Below are 16,201 nucleotides of genomic sequence, written 5' to 3' on the forward strand. Positions count from 1 at the left end.
TGAGTTGGAATTACAAAATATTTTAAAAGGATTTCTCTCCAAATCCCTCTACTTTTAGAGAGAAAGAAAACTCACATTTTTTTTCTTCTTTTCTCTCCTCACACTTTATCCAAACAAGAGAAGGGCGAGAAACTCATTTATTTTCTCCTCTCTTCTCTCCATCTCTCTTAATCCAAGCACATCCTAAGGTTCTTTGAGCGAAACCCCGTAAGGGGACCTACTCTTTCTCAATCATTAACATGAGCACATAATGGAGATAGAACAACTAAAGCAGTAAAAGACAGGCTAGTGAACAATCCTGAAAAGAGTGAAAGTTGTAACCAGGCCTGCCTTTTTCTCAGGCATTATTATGTAGAAATAATTGCTCAAAGATTATAATACATGATTATGATTCAGTTTCCGCTCATGGTTACATCATGATTTGAACCCAACAAGAAAGGAATCATGGAAAATACAAGATAAACACTACAAATTTAATTACACAAAGAACTTGAGATTTTACCCACATAAAACATACCCAATTTCAGTAAGTGAAGGATAGTAGTGCGTGGCCTCTCATGGATAAGAATATATAATCATGCTTCCATGAAAGTCATCCATCACTCCAGGTCTCGCTGTTTCCTTCCTCGTCACTTCCCACAAATGCCTGAATATTTTTATTTTTAACATGTTGAAAATCACATGTGAGGCATTGACAAAAAGAGACAAATATAGCAAGCAAGACATGACGAACAAAGGAAAAGAATTTAAGACGGGCAGAACCTGGCGGATTGCATTAGCCTTCTCTAAAATTGCAGCCACTTTGAAGTTGGTAGTGGGAACTGGTGTGACGGTTGGCCTTGCTGGTACAGTGCGCTTGAGATTGAAAGACTGAAGTGCAACCAGAAGGAGTAAGCATACAACAAAACATATAGATTAAAACATTACTATTATTATTGCAAGCAATTTTATTATTGTTTTAGTGGGTCAGATGATGGGTTTACCACCTATGAGCTCAGAGTTGTGAAATGATATACTTTCAAGACAAGGGATCTTCCCTATAATTTAACCAAGAATGAATTACACATGGTAAGTATAAACAATGTGAAACTCACAACGGAGAAGTGTGAGGAACCTTAGGTGCTAAGTTTGGATAAAGAAGGCAACAGGGAAGGCATAGAGAAACTTAGAATGATCAAAGCATCCTATCAAAATGTGTGCATCATTGTAATTGGAGGGTTTCCACACTCTAGTTTGCAGTTGTCATCATTTAATTGTGGTTTCATTTTTATATAGATAAAGGGTTAACCGTTAGTGTGGAAAAATGAGTTTATTGAGAATTCTTGGATGAATATTACATAAACTCCAATAGGGTATTTCTAAATATATCATCCTCCTTCACAACCTTCCATTTATGATGAGATACACTGGCACTGATACAGTGTATCTCATGCACAACTTAATACAATGCGTCTTCTTCTCTAACAGTTAGCACGTTAAGTTGGGTTCAATTGGGTTTGAACATAGGACATGGGAAAAATACTCCACACATCTTATCAACTTTGTCAAGTTGAGTTCAACGGGGTTCATGTCATTCATCTACTTTCGATACCCAAAATGGTCACTTTAAGGGAGGTGCCACCTTGGCAAAGGGGTGAAGTATGTGTGTGATGATACCACAGGCCAGGGATTGAAACCTGGCCTTTACTCCTATTAAAGAAAAATCGCCACTTTCAGGGATATTCAAGTTTGCTTAGATTTCCAAATTATTACAGCATAGGAAGACGATTACTCACTTTGGTTCTGATTTGATGCAATAGATCTTCCCTTTCATCCGTCTCTTTAAAGTTTGCAGTCTTGTTAGCTTCTCTGTTCTCACCCAACTGCTGATCCTGTTGCATGCATAGATTAAATAACATGATTATAACACATGCACTTACCATTACCAACTATCATCTACGCCACAAAAAAGATAAAGAAACAGAAGTATTGTGCTCACCTTGCTCTTGGGTAGACATGAAGTGACCTCCTTCATCTGTGGTTGCTTTGGCGGAGCAGGCTTGGGTTGCTGAGAAGGGGTGGTGGCTCCCAGAATTTTCAGATTATCTGGTTGGTTGAGAGCTTGAGACATGACACCTTGTTCAGTTTCTGCTATGTCAAAATAGGATTTCATTACCCGCCATTGCACTGGAGGGAGTGGAGGAAGCGACTGCAATGGCTCGTTAGGACATTGTGACACTGAGTCTATGTGCTCCTTCGGATCAGAGTCACATTTCCTTTCTTGTTGTATTGTTAAAGGATTGTAATGAAAAGGTTCCGAGCCATTTTCGGTGTTTAGACTTTTAAAATCATTATTACAATGGATACTGTCATGGCCTATTCCCTCAAGTTCGAAAGTACTCAAGATAGATTCAGCTGAAGAGACTCTACGTAAAGCATCATACATCTCGTGGTCCTTACTTCCAGCTATTTCGCCAGACTCCCATTGCTCAGAACTTGACTCTGACTGCTGGCTCATACGTTCGTCAGACATATATGGAGATGATCTACAGAATGTGTCATCATCAGAATCAGAATCAATATCCTGCAGTGAAATAGCAGGTTCTGGAAGCAATTGGAATGAAGGAAACATGACGTCTTTGATGCTTTCATGAAAATGATTCCCTCCAGGAAATTTCAGTTTCAGTTTTGAAGTTTCGTAACCATTTATAGGATGGAAAGAGATCTTCATATGTTCTAGTGGAGGTGAAGAAGAAAGTGAGTTCACTGGAGATCCATTTTCGAGCTGTTCATTGGGGTTTAACTCGGTAGAGATTTGATGCACAACTTTGTTTTTCCCTTGATGTGCAACTTTGTTTTTCCCTTTCTGTTCATGTTCATGCAACATGAAGAGTCCAGTTTTAACAGAGTCACGTAGTTCAGATGTGTCGTCATGGACAAGTGACCCTTTCCTTCGAAAACCATTTATGAGTAATCTTTGGCTAAGGCCAAACAAACTGGAGGTACTCTCCATGTTCTCTTGGCTAGCTTCACTGAATGGGCCTTTGGCATCAGGAATGGCTTCTGTTAAACCTTGCCCATGGACATTACTAGAGATACTATTGTGACGTGAATCTTCAGATTTCTCAAGCCTTTCTGAACCAGCAGTTAAAAGCTCCATGGATTGCTTCTGTAACATACCATCATCTTGCTTATCATGATATGATGTGGAACATTCGATATGATCAATTTTCTGGGCCATATCTCCCGTTCTTCTAATCAATTGATTTTGGGGAAGACCATTCTGGTCGATAATATCAAGTGATCTCTCTCTTCCTCCTCCAGAGCTTGGGTTCTTCTCCACCGTATCCAGCTTAGCTACATTTGAAAGATCATGTGTGTCATCATTAGAACCAGCTACCGATTTATGATTGGCAACATTCAACACATTGAAGTCTGGAGGTTTCGATGGTTCAAGTCCTAACAACCCTCCATTTGTCCAAACTGCAATGGAAGGTGGACCAGAAACTTCAACGGGAGATTCTTGAGATTCGCACAAACTGCTTGCAATCTTGTCATCCAACGGAGCCCCAGAATTGGGAATATTGGAGCCAAGAGAAGATGGACCATCCATAGAACACTGTTGAGACTCACATAGGCCTCCATTTGTGGAAATATCAAGAGGATGAGACTCACTCAAACTACTTACAATCTTATCACTCAATGGAGACTCTGAATCAGGTAAGTTCGAGTCAGAATAGGACAGACCACTGGTAGCAGATTCACAAACATTTACTCCTGAATCATCAAGGAGATCCGTACTTTCACACAAATCAGTATCTACAGAAACATCGGGGTTAGAAGGTATGCTGGTGATTTGAGGTGGCGGCGCATCAACCAAATCCTCTGATGAGGCCACGTCGAAAACATTCTCGGACATTTGCCTGATTGAGGATCTGTAGGATACAGTTCGATATTCCACATTAGGTGATTCTGAATATTGAGAAGTCGTCTCATTCATCACATCTGGTCCACATTCTACTTCTTTGTGTTTGAATTTGGCTGAGGCTAGTTCTACTTCTCGTTTGGTTTGACACTCTGAATCCGTCTCACTTTCGGATTCCAATGTGTTAAGTGCATCCATGTAACTGTCGGGTTCACTTCCCGCCTCTTCATATCGGTTACCTTCAGAGAGTAATTCTTGTATATTTTCATTAACACATATGATATCCTCTGGATCAATATTTCTGCGCGGAGGATCTTCACTTTCCAATTTACCAAGGTCAAAGCTCTCTGGGAGCAACTCCGTAGCTTCACCAACATCCTCACAAACATTGTCAGATTGCTGACTCTTAGGCTTCACTATTTCTGTCTTTTCTTCCCAAGTAACAGATGGGGTATTCGGAACATGTTCTTCCAATGACCTGGGTGTCAAAGTATCAAATGAACCTCTTGTTTGTTCATCGGGAGTAATAGAACCATTGTTCTGCATCTTTAACCTAGACGTGGAAAACTCATTTGGTTCTTGATCTTTGTATAGAGTCGAAGAACTTGCATCAAAAACACATTCGATATAGCCTGAGCTGGTTCTTGAGTCAAAAGATGTGGATCGGTCTCCCAGTTCAGATTTTGATCTCACATGTATCGTAGAAATCGTCTCAGCAGTAGGAATTCGTCCATTGACATTTGGAGAAGAAAAAGGCATTCTGCTAAATCAGATTTTGTTAGTTCGGTAAAGCTGAACATGGAAGGAATTGCTCCGAATCAAATTTCTCAAAATTATCAGAACACATACAGAATATTATATTTGATGATTTCCTTTTCACATAAACTTTAGATTATATATCCAAAAAGTACCAAAAAATTAAGGAAAAAAAATACCTGCCACTATGCCGGGACATTGACCCAGCATGTGATACTTCTCCATTCCTCCTTCGTGAGCCCTTTTTCTGGCATTAGACATTACCATGGAAAGGAGTTAATATGCATGGAAATGAAATTGGCAACTAAGCTTGTTCTCTTTTTTGTTTTTTCAAATAGAAATATATATACATAGTAATGGTCCAATTGAACTTACTCAACTGAGACTTGTGTCACATGGGAATAGAAACAACAAAAACTGAATAATTCTAGTTATTTTATCACATTTCAAAATTTTGATTCATAATTTCTATGCAAGCATATGCATAAAAGAAGTAAATGGAAGGGATTACAAACACCCAAATCCTTCACAATGACACCAGTGGAACTCTTTAGAAGCTATTTCTTAAAACCTCGCAAGAAATTTGACTGATAGGAATTTTAAGGTTACCTCCCCAAGACACAAGGAAGTCTCTTATCAAAAGAAAAGGACAATACAATTCTACCAAAATAGGTAATCATCATTTCGCTTGGTATAACATTTAAGTTGATCTATGCTTTCCCATAAAAAATAAATATAAGATAAATACCTTACCTTGCTTTTTTTAGAAGCCTTCTTATCTCTTTGAACTTTCTCAACGCTGCCTGATTCAAGTCTAGTCAGCTCTTTCTTAAAAAAGGAAGGATCTGAATATCTCCTAAGACAAGCTCCAGGACCACCAGTATCAAATCTGAGAAGAAACACTAAAAGAATTTAGTATCTAGTAGGTAATTTGGATTAAACCAAAAGCTTTAACAGTAAACCGTACTTGTCAAGCAAGTGTAAGCGTGGAGGATCACGACATTCTTCAAAAGAATCCATAATGAATCGTGGTAAATCACTGTGGATGAAGTGATTTTGTTCAGTTTGAATATTGGGATGCCAGTCAGAACCTGCGAATCAGCTGCTTTCCATCAAGAACTGGCTTGTTTGGTAAACCGGTTTTAATAATAAGGCAAGGTCAACCAAGTAGAACAATATTTCTTCAAATCAACCTTAGAAAAAATGAAGAGTAGTTTTACCACTTCGTCTCTTCAGAGATATCCGGTAAAATTAGAATGCTATAGAGAAGAAAAATAAACAAAAGAAAGAAAAAAACAACTTAACCACTTCAAGTTCATCAACAGTAAAGGAACCACAATGTTGGGTTTAAACACGTATATGTCCATTTTGATGACATGCTCTATTTGTAGCATAGTTTGCGGGAAACTAATTTCGTGGTGGAACTGGCTCTATCCTTCTTTCATTTCTTTTTTTTCTTTATAGTTTAACGGAGATACATGTCTCAGATTAGTTCACCATAAATGACAAAACCAGTGGTTGAACTTGTGTTCTCATGTGTTTTGCTGATTTCTTCAATGTTTGTACCTTGCTTCCCAATTCCCATTGTTTCTCCAACAAATATGATTAGTAGTTCAAAATGAAGGTCCTTAGATAAGTTACTAGGTAACAGACGTCACTAAACCAATTACAACAATGTAAATCAAGTTATTTGTGACCTCTCAGAAGGAAACACAAAAGAAATTTATAAACCCAAGACCTGAAACCAGTAATAAAAATGAAAAGGTGAGCCCATCGTCAACGTTAATCTCATATGCTTGAATATCCTGGATCCCGGCAATGCCATCTCGTTTCATTCTTTTTCAGGCTCTAACCCCTTCTAAATTCTTGTATAGTTTACAATTGATGCATGAGACAACGACCAAAATGGGTGACACCAAATTAAAACATATTAAGATGGTTCTAACCAATGAGATCTCTTTTGTTGAGAACAACAATAACTTGTTTCAAACATCTAATGCTAGACATAGTTCTAATGAATTTAATACAGAAGTTGTGGGGGTGAAAAATCTTCTAAAAAACTTGACATCAATTGTGCAAGATAAAAGGCACTTCAAGTCTTCTTCTCCAATCACCTTTACTACCGTGGAGTGCCTACATATCACACTCCGACGTCCAAGTCAATTTTCTGATTCAATAAAGTATAAACTTAAGATTATGAGAATTGGGCAACTCAAGTTTAGTTAACATTCCTTTTAATAGTCGCTTAGGAGGATGTGACATGACCGAAAACTATCACATCAGTCTACCTCATTCGACAATCGTGTGACGACAATTATTATTTTTTCCTAATTATGTCAAAGTGATATGCTCTAACAAGTGTCTCATTTCAATTACATTTAGAAAGACATAATTTGCTCGTCAGGTAGCTATATTGTGTAGGTAACTAACCACCATTTTTGAAGTTCAACTTTCTTTCTAAAGGGACTCAAGGTTGATTTACCTATATTGATAGTTAACACGTTTTGAAAAATGCTTCAATAACACATGTTCAAGAAGGACTCAAATGGTTCTCTGTCTCTAAATGATAAAGTTAGGCACGAGTTGTTAAGAATCACATCAATGACAAATGTATGTTAAAAATTGCAAATATTCAATACACCCTTATAAAACCGTTTCAGGAGTCCTAAGGGAGTTTTCTTGTATCATATCACAACTATTTCTTTTAATTCCATTAAAATCAAATGTGTCTTCTCCGGTGTTGCTATCAATTAGCAAGGCACCCTTTCCCAAGGTCGAAATAGCGTTCGATCATGTCTTATTAATGGTAATGCAACCATTGGACCATCTCTTCTCTATAAATAGGTCAAAGGATTTTTGCGAGGCTCATTTGCTTGCTTTGGTGCTAGCCTAAATTCCTTTTGGCTTGTGTTTTGCAATCCTAACCTATGATTGTCTTCTTTGGTTGTCTTCCAACAGTTTTTTGAAGCCTATCTCATTTTCAAAGGATTAGTTGCTTTCCCCTTCTCTTTTTTGATTTCTAATTGCAAATGGCATTGTTTACTTTGAGCAAGGTGAAAGACGTTTTTCATGTTTCTTTGGCTATCAACCTCTATAGAGAAGAATTCATGGTATGGTCTAACGCCAAGGGCAATTCTACATTTTCTTGGGTCAGATGCAAATGGTCCTTATGTTTCCTCTTAATCCCTTTATTCAGGCACTCAATAGCTACTTCATTGCTATGATAAAGCTCCGAGCCAGAAGAATGATAACTTTTATCGGAATTGATATAGCTTTCCTAAAGAGGACAATATCATCTTCATGCCTCAGCATATACACGCACGCTACTACCTTAGATGATGTTTTGGAATTTTGGATCAAGAATTATGCTTAGTTTTCCAACCCAAGTCCCCTTTCCTAATTCATAGGCTACCAAGTCATGGAACACCAAGTCAATTGTCATCTCCAAGGCATAGGGATTTGAGGGAAGTGAGGACATATTCCCAATGGAGACGAAGTTGAATTCAACAAGTAAACTCCTTGATCATTTGATGTGTTAATAAGTGCCACTCTCTAGTAGGTCCTAATAAGTAGCTTAAGGGGTACTTCAACCGCTTGAGTTGGGACGTGATGGGACCCAAAAAAGCTAACCCCTTACACAAGCTCATTTGTGACGTCATAGAAAATGTGTGCAATCCTCAATGTACATATATCCTCAATGTGATTCTTAACAACTTGTGCCTAACTTCACAAGATGAGGAACTATCTGAGTTCATTACTCGACTCAAGAAGGCCACTGAAGCATATTGTCAGACGTATTAATTACCAAAATAAATAAATCAACTTCGAGTTTCTTTAGAAAAATAGTCATAACCCAATAAACAACTTGTGCCCCTTGATGTGATTGAAAGGAGACAACCATTAGAGCATATCTATATGAGATAACCTCAAAAAGGTAATAATTCTTGTCACACGATTGCCAAACAAGATAGTATTGACATGATAATTGTTGGTCACATCACATCATCCCACTTGACTATAAAATAAAATTTAACTAAGCTATAAGTATCCAATTCTCGTGATCCTATGAAAATACTTATTGAATTAGAAAATTGGCTTGAACGTTGTAGTGTAATTAGTAAACACCCGTTGAAGTAATAAGATGAGCATAGAAAAAGACTCGAAGTGTTTCGTATCTCACACCACTAATCTCGAGGTATTGAAAGGATCTTTTACCTCCCCATATAAGTCTTTCCATGAGGAGATCAATTTTTATATGAATATAGATGACTTACAATCACCAAATCTTCTTGTACTTTAAGGTTGAGGTCTAAAAAAGAGGATATAGTTTAGAAGGGTTTGCAGAGTCTAAATGACCAATTCAGACCTCAAATAAGTTGGTCAGAATCCAAAGCTTAATTGTTTAATGGAGATAATTAGGATTTAAGGGTGCAGGGTTTAGTAGTGATTTGTACAGGATTATCAAGGGACTGTTTTGGGATCAGTGCAGAATTGGGAATGTATATATATTGTTTGGCCAATGGCTAAAGAGGCTGGGAGAGCATGGGCTTGAATGAAGTTAGAGATTGAAGAGGGAAGGGTTCCAGGAAAAGATGGTTTTGTGATTTGAGGGCAGTGGAGTTGAACAAAGCATAATATGGGTGATTAGTGGCTCGAAAAAAAAAAAATTAACCAGAAGGAAAAAGAAATATAGGTGGAGTGAAAGAGGGAGAAAAATATGAGGTGAATCACTCAACTCAAAAAGGATAAGGGTTTAGAATCAACACCAAAAGTCCAAAGCCCTGCCTTCCAATGGACTAAATAATCACCATTTTCCAAGGAATCACTCCCCACACGAGAGTTTAAAAAAAAAAAAAAAGCATACTTTTTCACCTAAAGCAGCAAAAACTGAGGAAGATTGGTTTGTAAGGGGTATGGTAGCTGCCTTTTGTCCCTCCAATTGACTCAAACATGCTAAAAACTGGAAATAACTCCTAATAGAAACTAGAAATTATCCTTGGACTTCTATAACCTTGAACTTAAATTTTTCTAATTAAATTGACATATGCTTCCAAGAAATTCAAGAACAAACAGAAAATCTGCCCCGGTTCACAACCACAATTTATGGTAAAAAGAACTAAGCAATCAATAAATGTCTTTGGCTTCCCAACCCTAATAAAACAGCAGAACCAAGTTAGCATCAAACAAAACTATAGGTAACAGGCAGGTTCCAGTATCAAATGTCTCAAAGAATTGTATAGTATAAGAAAGACAACAATCCACAGAAGAGGCACACCAGCTGTGTAGGCAAAATGTATGTGGCTTTTTTGGGCCAGAATAGCCTTTTCAAGTGGTGGAAGTGCTGCTTCTATGTGCTGTGCCCGAGCCATCATTTTACGGCTTCTAGAAGCTGTAGCCATCACTTGCTCTTGTAAATCATGGAAAACATCTGCTGCAAACCTGTAACATGACCAAGATTGTTGTCACAGAATTGATATTGTAGCATGACCACTTACTATTAAATATGCACAAATATTTTAAGGAAAAAGTAGTAACTACCCATCATGAACAAGAAACTTTCATCATTTTGGTTCTCAAAACATGTGAGGAGTTATCTAAACACTTTTATTTTTCTCTAATCCTTCCCACGAGTATGTATCTTTTTAAAGCAGGTGCAAATATTTGCAATTAGATAAGAGTTTATTCAACAAAGGCAAATAATACAAATAGATATGATAGAGCTTCTAAAAAATGAAGAGAAAAGACAGGGAAACACAAAAAGTTACAAGTCAGGAAAAAATGGCCCTCCACTTAAAAATTAAACCTTCAAAGAAGAAGCCTCTTTCCCAATTAATTGAAGGCTCTCATACATTCCTACTAGTAAGGGGAAAGGAGTGGTATAGGAGTTACAGGATTAGAGAGTCCTACAGGTAGGTAGTGAGTCAAAAATAGAGGAAACCGTATCCTCTTTGGTAGGAGAGGAGAGTGGGCCGGTTTTCAATTATTTTAGAAATCTATGTATATATTTATTTGCTAGTTCGTATGAATGAAATGCAGGGAAAAATAATTTTGAGTCCTTTTTGGATTTTGGAGATTGACTATCTCAAATTGGTTTTTGGAGGTCGGATCTGCCTCAAATAAGATATTTCTCAATCTTCTTCCTCTTTTTATGATTTCCTTCTGATCTAATTAGTTACGTAATACCCCTAGTATCTGAGCAACGATCCTCAAATGGAAATCAAAGAAAATTTTCAAGTCAATACATGATGATTTGAAGGAATGTCGTCGCCTAGTCGAAACACTTCTCCAAAGAAACGAAGAAATGATCTCAAGAAGTGCCAAGACACAGAGATCCAAGATGTTGATTGCAAGAATATCTAGGAGAAAGAAAAGGTGAAGACATCTTTCAAATGTAGTCTTTGAAAAAGGAATATGAAAGTTTGATTAGAGTTTCCAAGGAAGGTCGCATTCAAAGTAGGTAGTGGGGATAGGATTCGATTTTGGGAAGATAGGTGACGTGGAATTTCTCCTTTATTTGTAAAATTTCCCATGCTTTTCAAATTACCATAAAATTTTTACCATTGTTGCCTTCTTGAAAAGCAATGGAGGTGAGATTGCATGGGATTTGGGCTTTAGAAGGGATTTTAATGATTGGGAGATCCAGGAGTAAGCAAATCGAATCTTCAAACTTAATCACATAACGTTTAAGCCATCCAGAAATGATAGATAGGAGTGGACCTGTAATAGGCATAGATGTTTTTTGGTTGATTCTTTCAGCTCAACTTTAGTGCCTCAAGGTATTTCACTTGCCATGGCCTCTGACAAAATATTAACACTCAACCATCTGATAAGTAAAGGCTTTGTTTTGCTCAACTTTTTCTTCCTACGTAGGGCTAAATGGCCAATTGCTAAATCTTGTTACATTGACCCTTTGTTGCAAGGCTTCGGTCCCGCTTTCTAATCCTTTTCAAAATCAATTGGGTTTTTCCAAAATCAACTGAGTCACTTTTTTAAGGATGGAATCAAAACATGTGCATTGGTAGAAAAAGAACTCTTTGGGACCTACTCCCTTTTGCCATCTGCAAGGGTACTTGGAAGGAGAGAAATCGGAGAATTTTCCAAGGGGTGGTGGAGGGCACTTTCCATGAGATGATTGTGCATACTTTAGGGTGGTTGTTTTGTTGTTGTAAGCTAGCTCCTAATTTTAAAGGAGTATTTTTTTTTTTTTTTTTGAAGAGTTTGTATTTAGATGGGACTCTTTGTGCCCAATAAGGTGTCTTTTGCATCTTCTTGTACTTAGGTTGGTTATCTTAATTGCCTTCTCCATCTTTCAATGAATAAATTTTGTTTTACAACCAAAAATAAAAATAAAAAATTCCAAGAGACAAGTAGGTTGGAAGACGGGTGTAAAATGGATATAATTGGTTATAACATCATTTGAGGTCCGGGATGTTTTGCCCGTGAGGACAAGGTCGTTTTCAAGAGGACTAGAATGATACATTCTTACATGTATGGGGATGGGAGTAGTTTAATTTAGGTTCATATGATGTATAAGATAGTTCCTTGTATAGGGTTGTAGTTAGTGTATGAGAGTCCTGGGTAGGTAGGTAGTGAGTAAAAAATATAGGAAACCGTATCGTCTTTGGTAGGAATGGAGAGTGAGTAGGTTTTCAGTTATTTTAAAACTCTATGTATGTATTTATTTGATAGTTCGACTGAATGAAATACTGAGACAAATACATTTTATAACAAAATATCCTCTATTCTTTAGAAGTTAAACCTAGATTTACAAACACCTCTACAAGATCACTAAATCCCCGAAATTCAAACTCGAATTCAACTAATTTCATTATTAATTACGAATTAGTATAAACTGAACACTTTGAAATAACTTTCCCAAGATAAAAATAATTCAAATCAGGGCAAAAAACGACTGAAAATCGTTCTCAATTAATCTCCCTTCTTTTCCTTGGATTTAAAGTCTGCGCCAAATAGTCTGTTTGAACCGTCGTTTTTATGCCAAAACCCTCATCGGAAATACGAATGGGCCTGAAACCTAGATTTTGGAAACCTCCTCAAGATCGCTAAAATCCCGAAACTCAAACTCGAATTCAACAAATTTCAGAATAAATTATAAGAAACTAAACATTACGAAATAACTTCAGTAACAGAAACCTAGTTCAAATCAGAGCAAAAAAAAAATGCTTGAATAATATTTTTTTAAAAACTCACTCGGCTAAATCGCCTAACTGTCGCAAGATCCCAACGAGACCTGCAACTGCAACTCCTTCCAGAATAGCTTTGGGATCATCGTTGTTCGCTTCTGTATAGAGCTCTTTAGCCCCCAAACCATACTCGTTCCGTACTTGGAACCGTATCAATGGCATAGTTTCTTCTACTTTCTTCCTTATCTCTTACGAGAAAAACGAAAAAACCCGATCAAATTGAGTTGAAGAAGAGAACTCGAACCAGAACTTTCATGGCGGAAACAAAAGAGAGAAAGAGCGAGAAAGATATTAGGTGATCGGATTGAAGCAGCTTAACTGCTTGGACATACATTGCCAACTCTGCAAGGCATCCCTTCCCTGCAGACATCATTACCGGGGAATGACATGAATTTACGTAAATGCCCTTTACTCTCTGAGGAAAACGAATTTAATATCCTGACAAGAATTAGTAGCATTTATTGAAATTACGGAAATACCCCTTGAATGAATTATTTGTAAGATAGTAAAAAGAAATGGAAACAGACACCGAGAGCGACGGTTGTGGGTCACATAATCTTGGGAAATATTCGTCCTTTACTGGAATTATTGTAATATTTAGAGTCTCTGCCTTGTTTTAGGGGAAGATGTCAGAGTCTCTTAGTCTTAACTAGTTGTAGAAGAAGAAGAGTTGACTAATATATATTAGATTGGTTTGATTAACTTAGAACTTTGGAATCTTCGTTGGACTTGGATAGTAAACCTTTCTTTACTCCTCTAAGTGTGCGACCCATCAATCAATTGGTTAGAATAATCATGATCTGATGATCATGAACATTAGATGCATCATGTGGTTGGTTGGTTGGTGGGTGGGACACATTGAAATCTAATTTTTAACATTGTGTGGATCGACCTACCAAATGCTCGTCAATGTTTGAGTTAAAAGACATTGATAGTGTATTTTTAAGAAAGTTACTATTGCCACGCTAATTCTATACAATTTTTTGATGATTTACATAGAAATTGGTGTGGCATTAGTAAAATTTGGTGAGGTAATAACATCACTCGTTTTTAATTAAAATTGAATAAATCAAATAAACAAATTGTAACGTTATTTATGGGTTAGAAGAATATATTTCTTTTTATTATTTTTTTTTAAGAGTTCAGATCGTGTACACCGAGGATGAGGATTGAAACCCTCCTCTCACATTTCAATACATGCCACTTAAGCCACGATGTAAGGAAATTATGAAAAAAGGAGATATTTTAAACTTTAATTTCTAAGATTGTATCTTATGTGACATGTATTGAGGCAGAGCAACAAATTCTCTGTAACCCAATTTTTCTATAGTTTTCTACAGTTATTATTAATGGGTGAGGGTATGGCACATGAGGAAAATGATTACATTCTGTCGTTTAAATTTAAGTGCTCAGTGACCGTCCATTTTCAAAAAACTCTTGAGATTTTTTGTTTTTCAAATCTGATCTAAAATTGTGAGTAAGAGAGGATTTAGTTGTAATTTTTATTCAATTTGATTTTCAATGGATTGTAGAATAAGAATTACAGAAAAATCGGGCTCCAGAGGATCCATTTCCATAATAAGGAGTAGAAGAAGGGTTTCAATCCTCTATCCTAGGTGTACAAGATCTGGACTCTTTATTTTATTAGACTATTTATATTATAATCGTGACCGCAATGCTACTTGATTTTGGTGGTTATGATTATCTTGGCCAGTGGACCATGTTTTTAGTAACATGTGAGGATGAATTCTTCTAGATGCTTAAATAAAATAACCTCCAAATTATTGCAATGGTTTGATATGACTTTGAACATTAACAAGAAGACAATATCTTGATTTTGGTGTTTTATCCCATCACAACCACCTTAGGATCTTAAGATTTTGATTGTCCACCAACCTCATAGATAGTTTCTTTGGTGTGAATCTAAAAGTGACATGTTGATTTGTGATACAATCACTTTTTTGTCCTTACAAAGATGTTCTTTTGAGAATGAATACTTTTAGAGAATTGTTAATGGCACCCCAACTCTTATTTATTACACCGTAACTTATTAAATTAATTATCACATTTTAATTAAAGATTAAAACACACTATTCATTTCGAAGGCTTGGCTCAAATTATAATCTCAACATTGTAACACTCGTTCAAACAATTTTAATAGTTGTTTAAAATTATGATTAGGCTCATATAAAATCCTAAACCCAACAAAAGAGAAATCTAGTATTTTTTATAAAAAAAACGAGAGTTTCTATTGGCACTCCAACTTTGACTTACTCTCAACCATTCACTTATTTTCTTTAATTTTGAAGGAGATATAATAAGTAAAAAAAAATTGGGGTGCCTATAGTAGCTCTCTACTTTTACTACTGGTGGATGTGCATAAAAAATGAACCTCATTGATAATTTATTGGGATTAGATTTTAGTATTTTCACCATAGACTTGAAATCCAACAATTTCCACAACGGACTTAATCTATGATGGAAGTTGATGACTTTCACTGGCTAGAAATAATCATCAATCAAGGTCCATGGTAAAAAAGATTCAAAATATAATAACTAAAAATCACAAAACCAAGTTGATTTTTTTTCTTTTCTTTTTCGGTTCATTCATTATATATGGGACCAAACATTGATGGTACAATGGACTCAACAATAAGTTTATGACAATATTGTACTACTTCAAAAATATGATCAATCAATTAATGCAATCTCTCTCTCTCTCTCTCTCTATATATATATATATATATATATAAGAGTCCCGTTCAACAACTAACATTTTGGCTCTCTAATTGCAAAATTTGGGGTCCTTTTTTTTTTTTTCTCTATTTTGGCTCCATCTTTGAACTCACTTAATATTGGGTTGGGTCTGATACAATTTTAATGACCCATAACCGACATTCCACAGCTTTAATGGCAGCACATTAAACATGATAGTTTCATTTAAAATAGGTCTTTTTGGCTTCATAGCCTTTAAAGTTGGGGAAAAAAAAAGAGGATACGAGAGAGAGATACCCATTCATCAATGATGGCTGGATGCTGAAAATTCAGATGATGCTCCTCCTTACACATGTTCAGCCCTGTCAACCCATCATAATTTTAGCCCATATCGTCTGTTGGATCAAATTGGACGATTTAGATGTAAAGAGGGTTAAGGGGGTCAACATATTTTCAGTTCTCCCATCTATAATGGCAGCTTTAACAGAGAGAGAGAGAGAGAGGGGGGTTTTGTTTGATTCCAGATTGAGAGAGAGAAGAGACAGTGACAAGAGAGAGAGGAGAGAGAGAGATGAGACAGTGACAAGAGAGAGATATTTTATTTCAAAAATTTTTTTTAATT

The 16,201-nt window shown here is 36.4% G+C and overlaps 1 protein-coding gene across 3 annotated transcripts; it reads right to left on the reverse strand.

The window, feature by feature from the left end:
* Positions 1 to 289: 289 nt before the first annotated feature.
* On the reverse strand, positions 290 to 13,216 carry LOC147390510 (protein SCAR3-like). Of its 3 annotated transcripts, XM_086457765.1 has the most exons (10): positions 12,872 to 13,216; positions 9,936 to 10,099; positions 5,628 to 5,751; positions 5,414 to 5,549; positions 4,840 to 4,907; positions 2,347 to 4,667; positions 1,979 to 2,259; positions 1,776 to 1,871; positions 763 to 870; positions 290 to 646 (listed from the first exon to the last, which is right to left on the reverse strand). In XM_086457765.1, the coding sequence occupies exons 1-10, from the start codon at positions 13,024 to 13,026 to the stop codon at positions 593 to 595; spliced, it is 3,507 nt and encodes a 1,168-aa protein (XP_086313891.1). In that variant the 5' UTR covers positions 13,027 to 13,216; the 3' UTR covers positions 290 to 592. The 3 variants fall into 3 exon arrangements, with proteins under 3 accessions (XP_086313891.1, XP_086313889.1, XP_086313890.1); XM_086457763.1 differs by having other exon boundaries at positions 1,979 to 4,667; positions 12,872 to 13,214; XM_086457764.1 differs by having other exon boundaries at positions 1,979 to 4,664; positions 12,872 to 13,213.
* Positions 13,217 to 16,201: the final 2,985 nt, after the last annotated feature.

The sequence above is a fragment of the Akebia trifoliata genome, chromosome 11 (assembly GCF_017979445.1).
Source record: "Akebia trifoliata isolate Shusen 1 chromosome 11, ASM1797944v1, whole genome shotgun sequence".
Taxonomy (NCBI): domain Eukaryota; kingdom Viridiplantae; phylum Streptophyta; class Magnoliopsida; order Ranunculales; family Lardizabalaceae; genus Akebia; species Akebia trifoliata.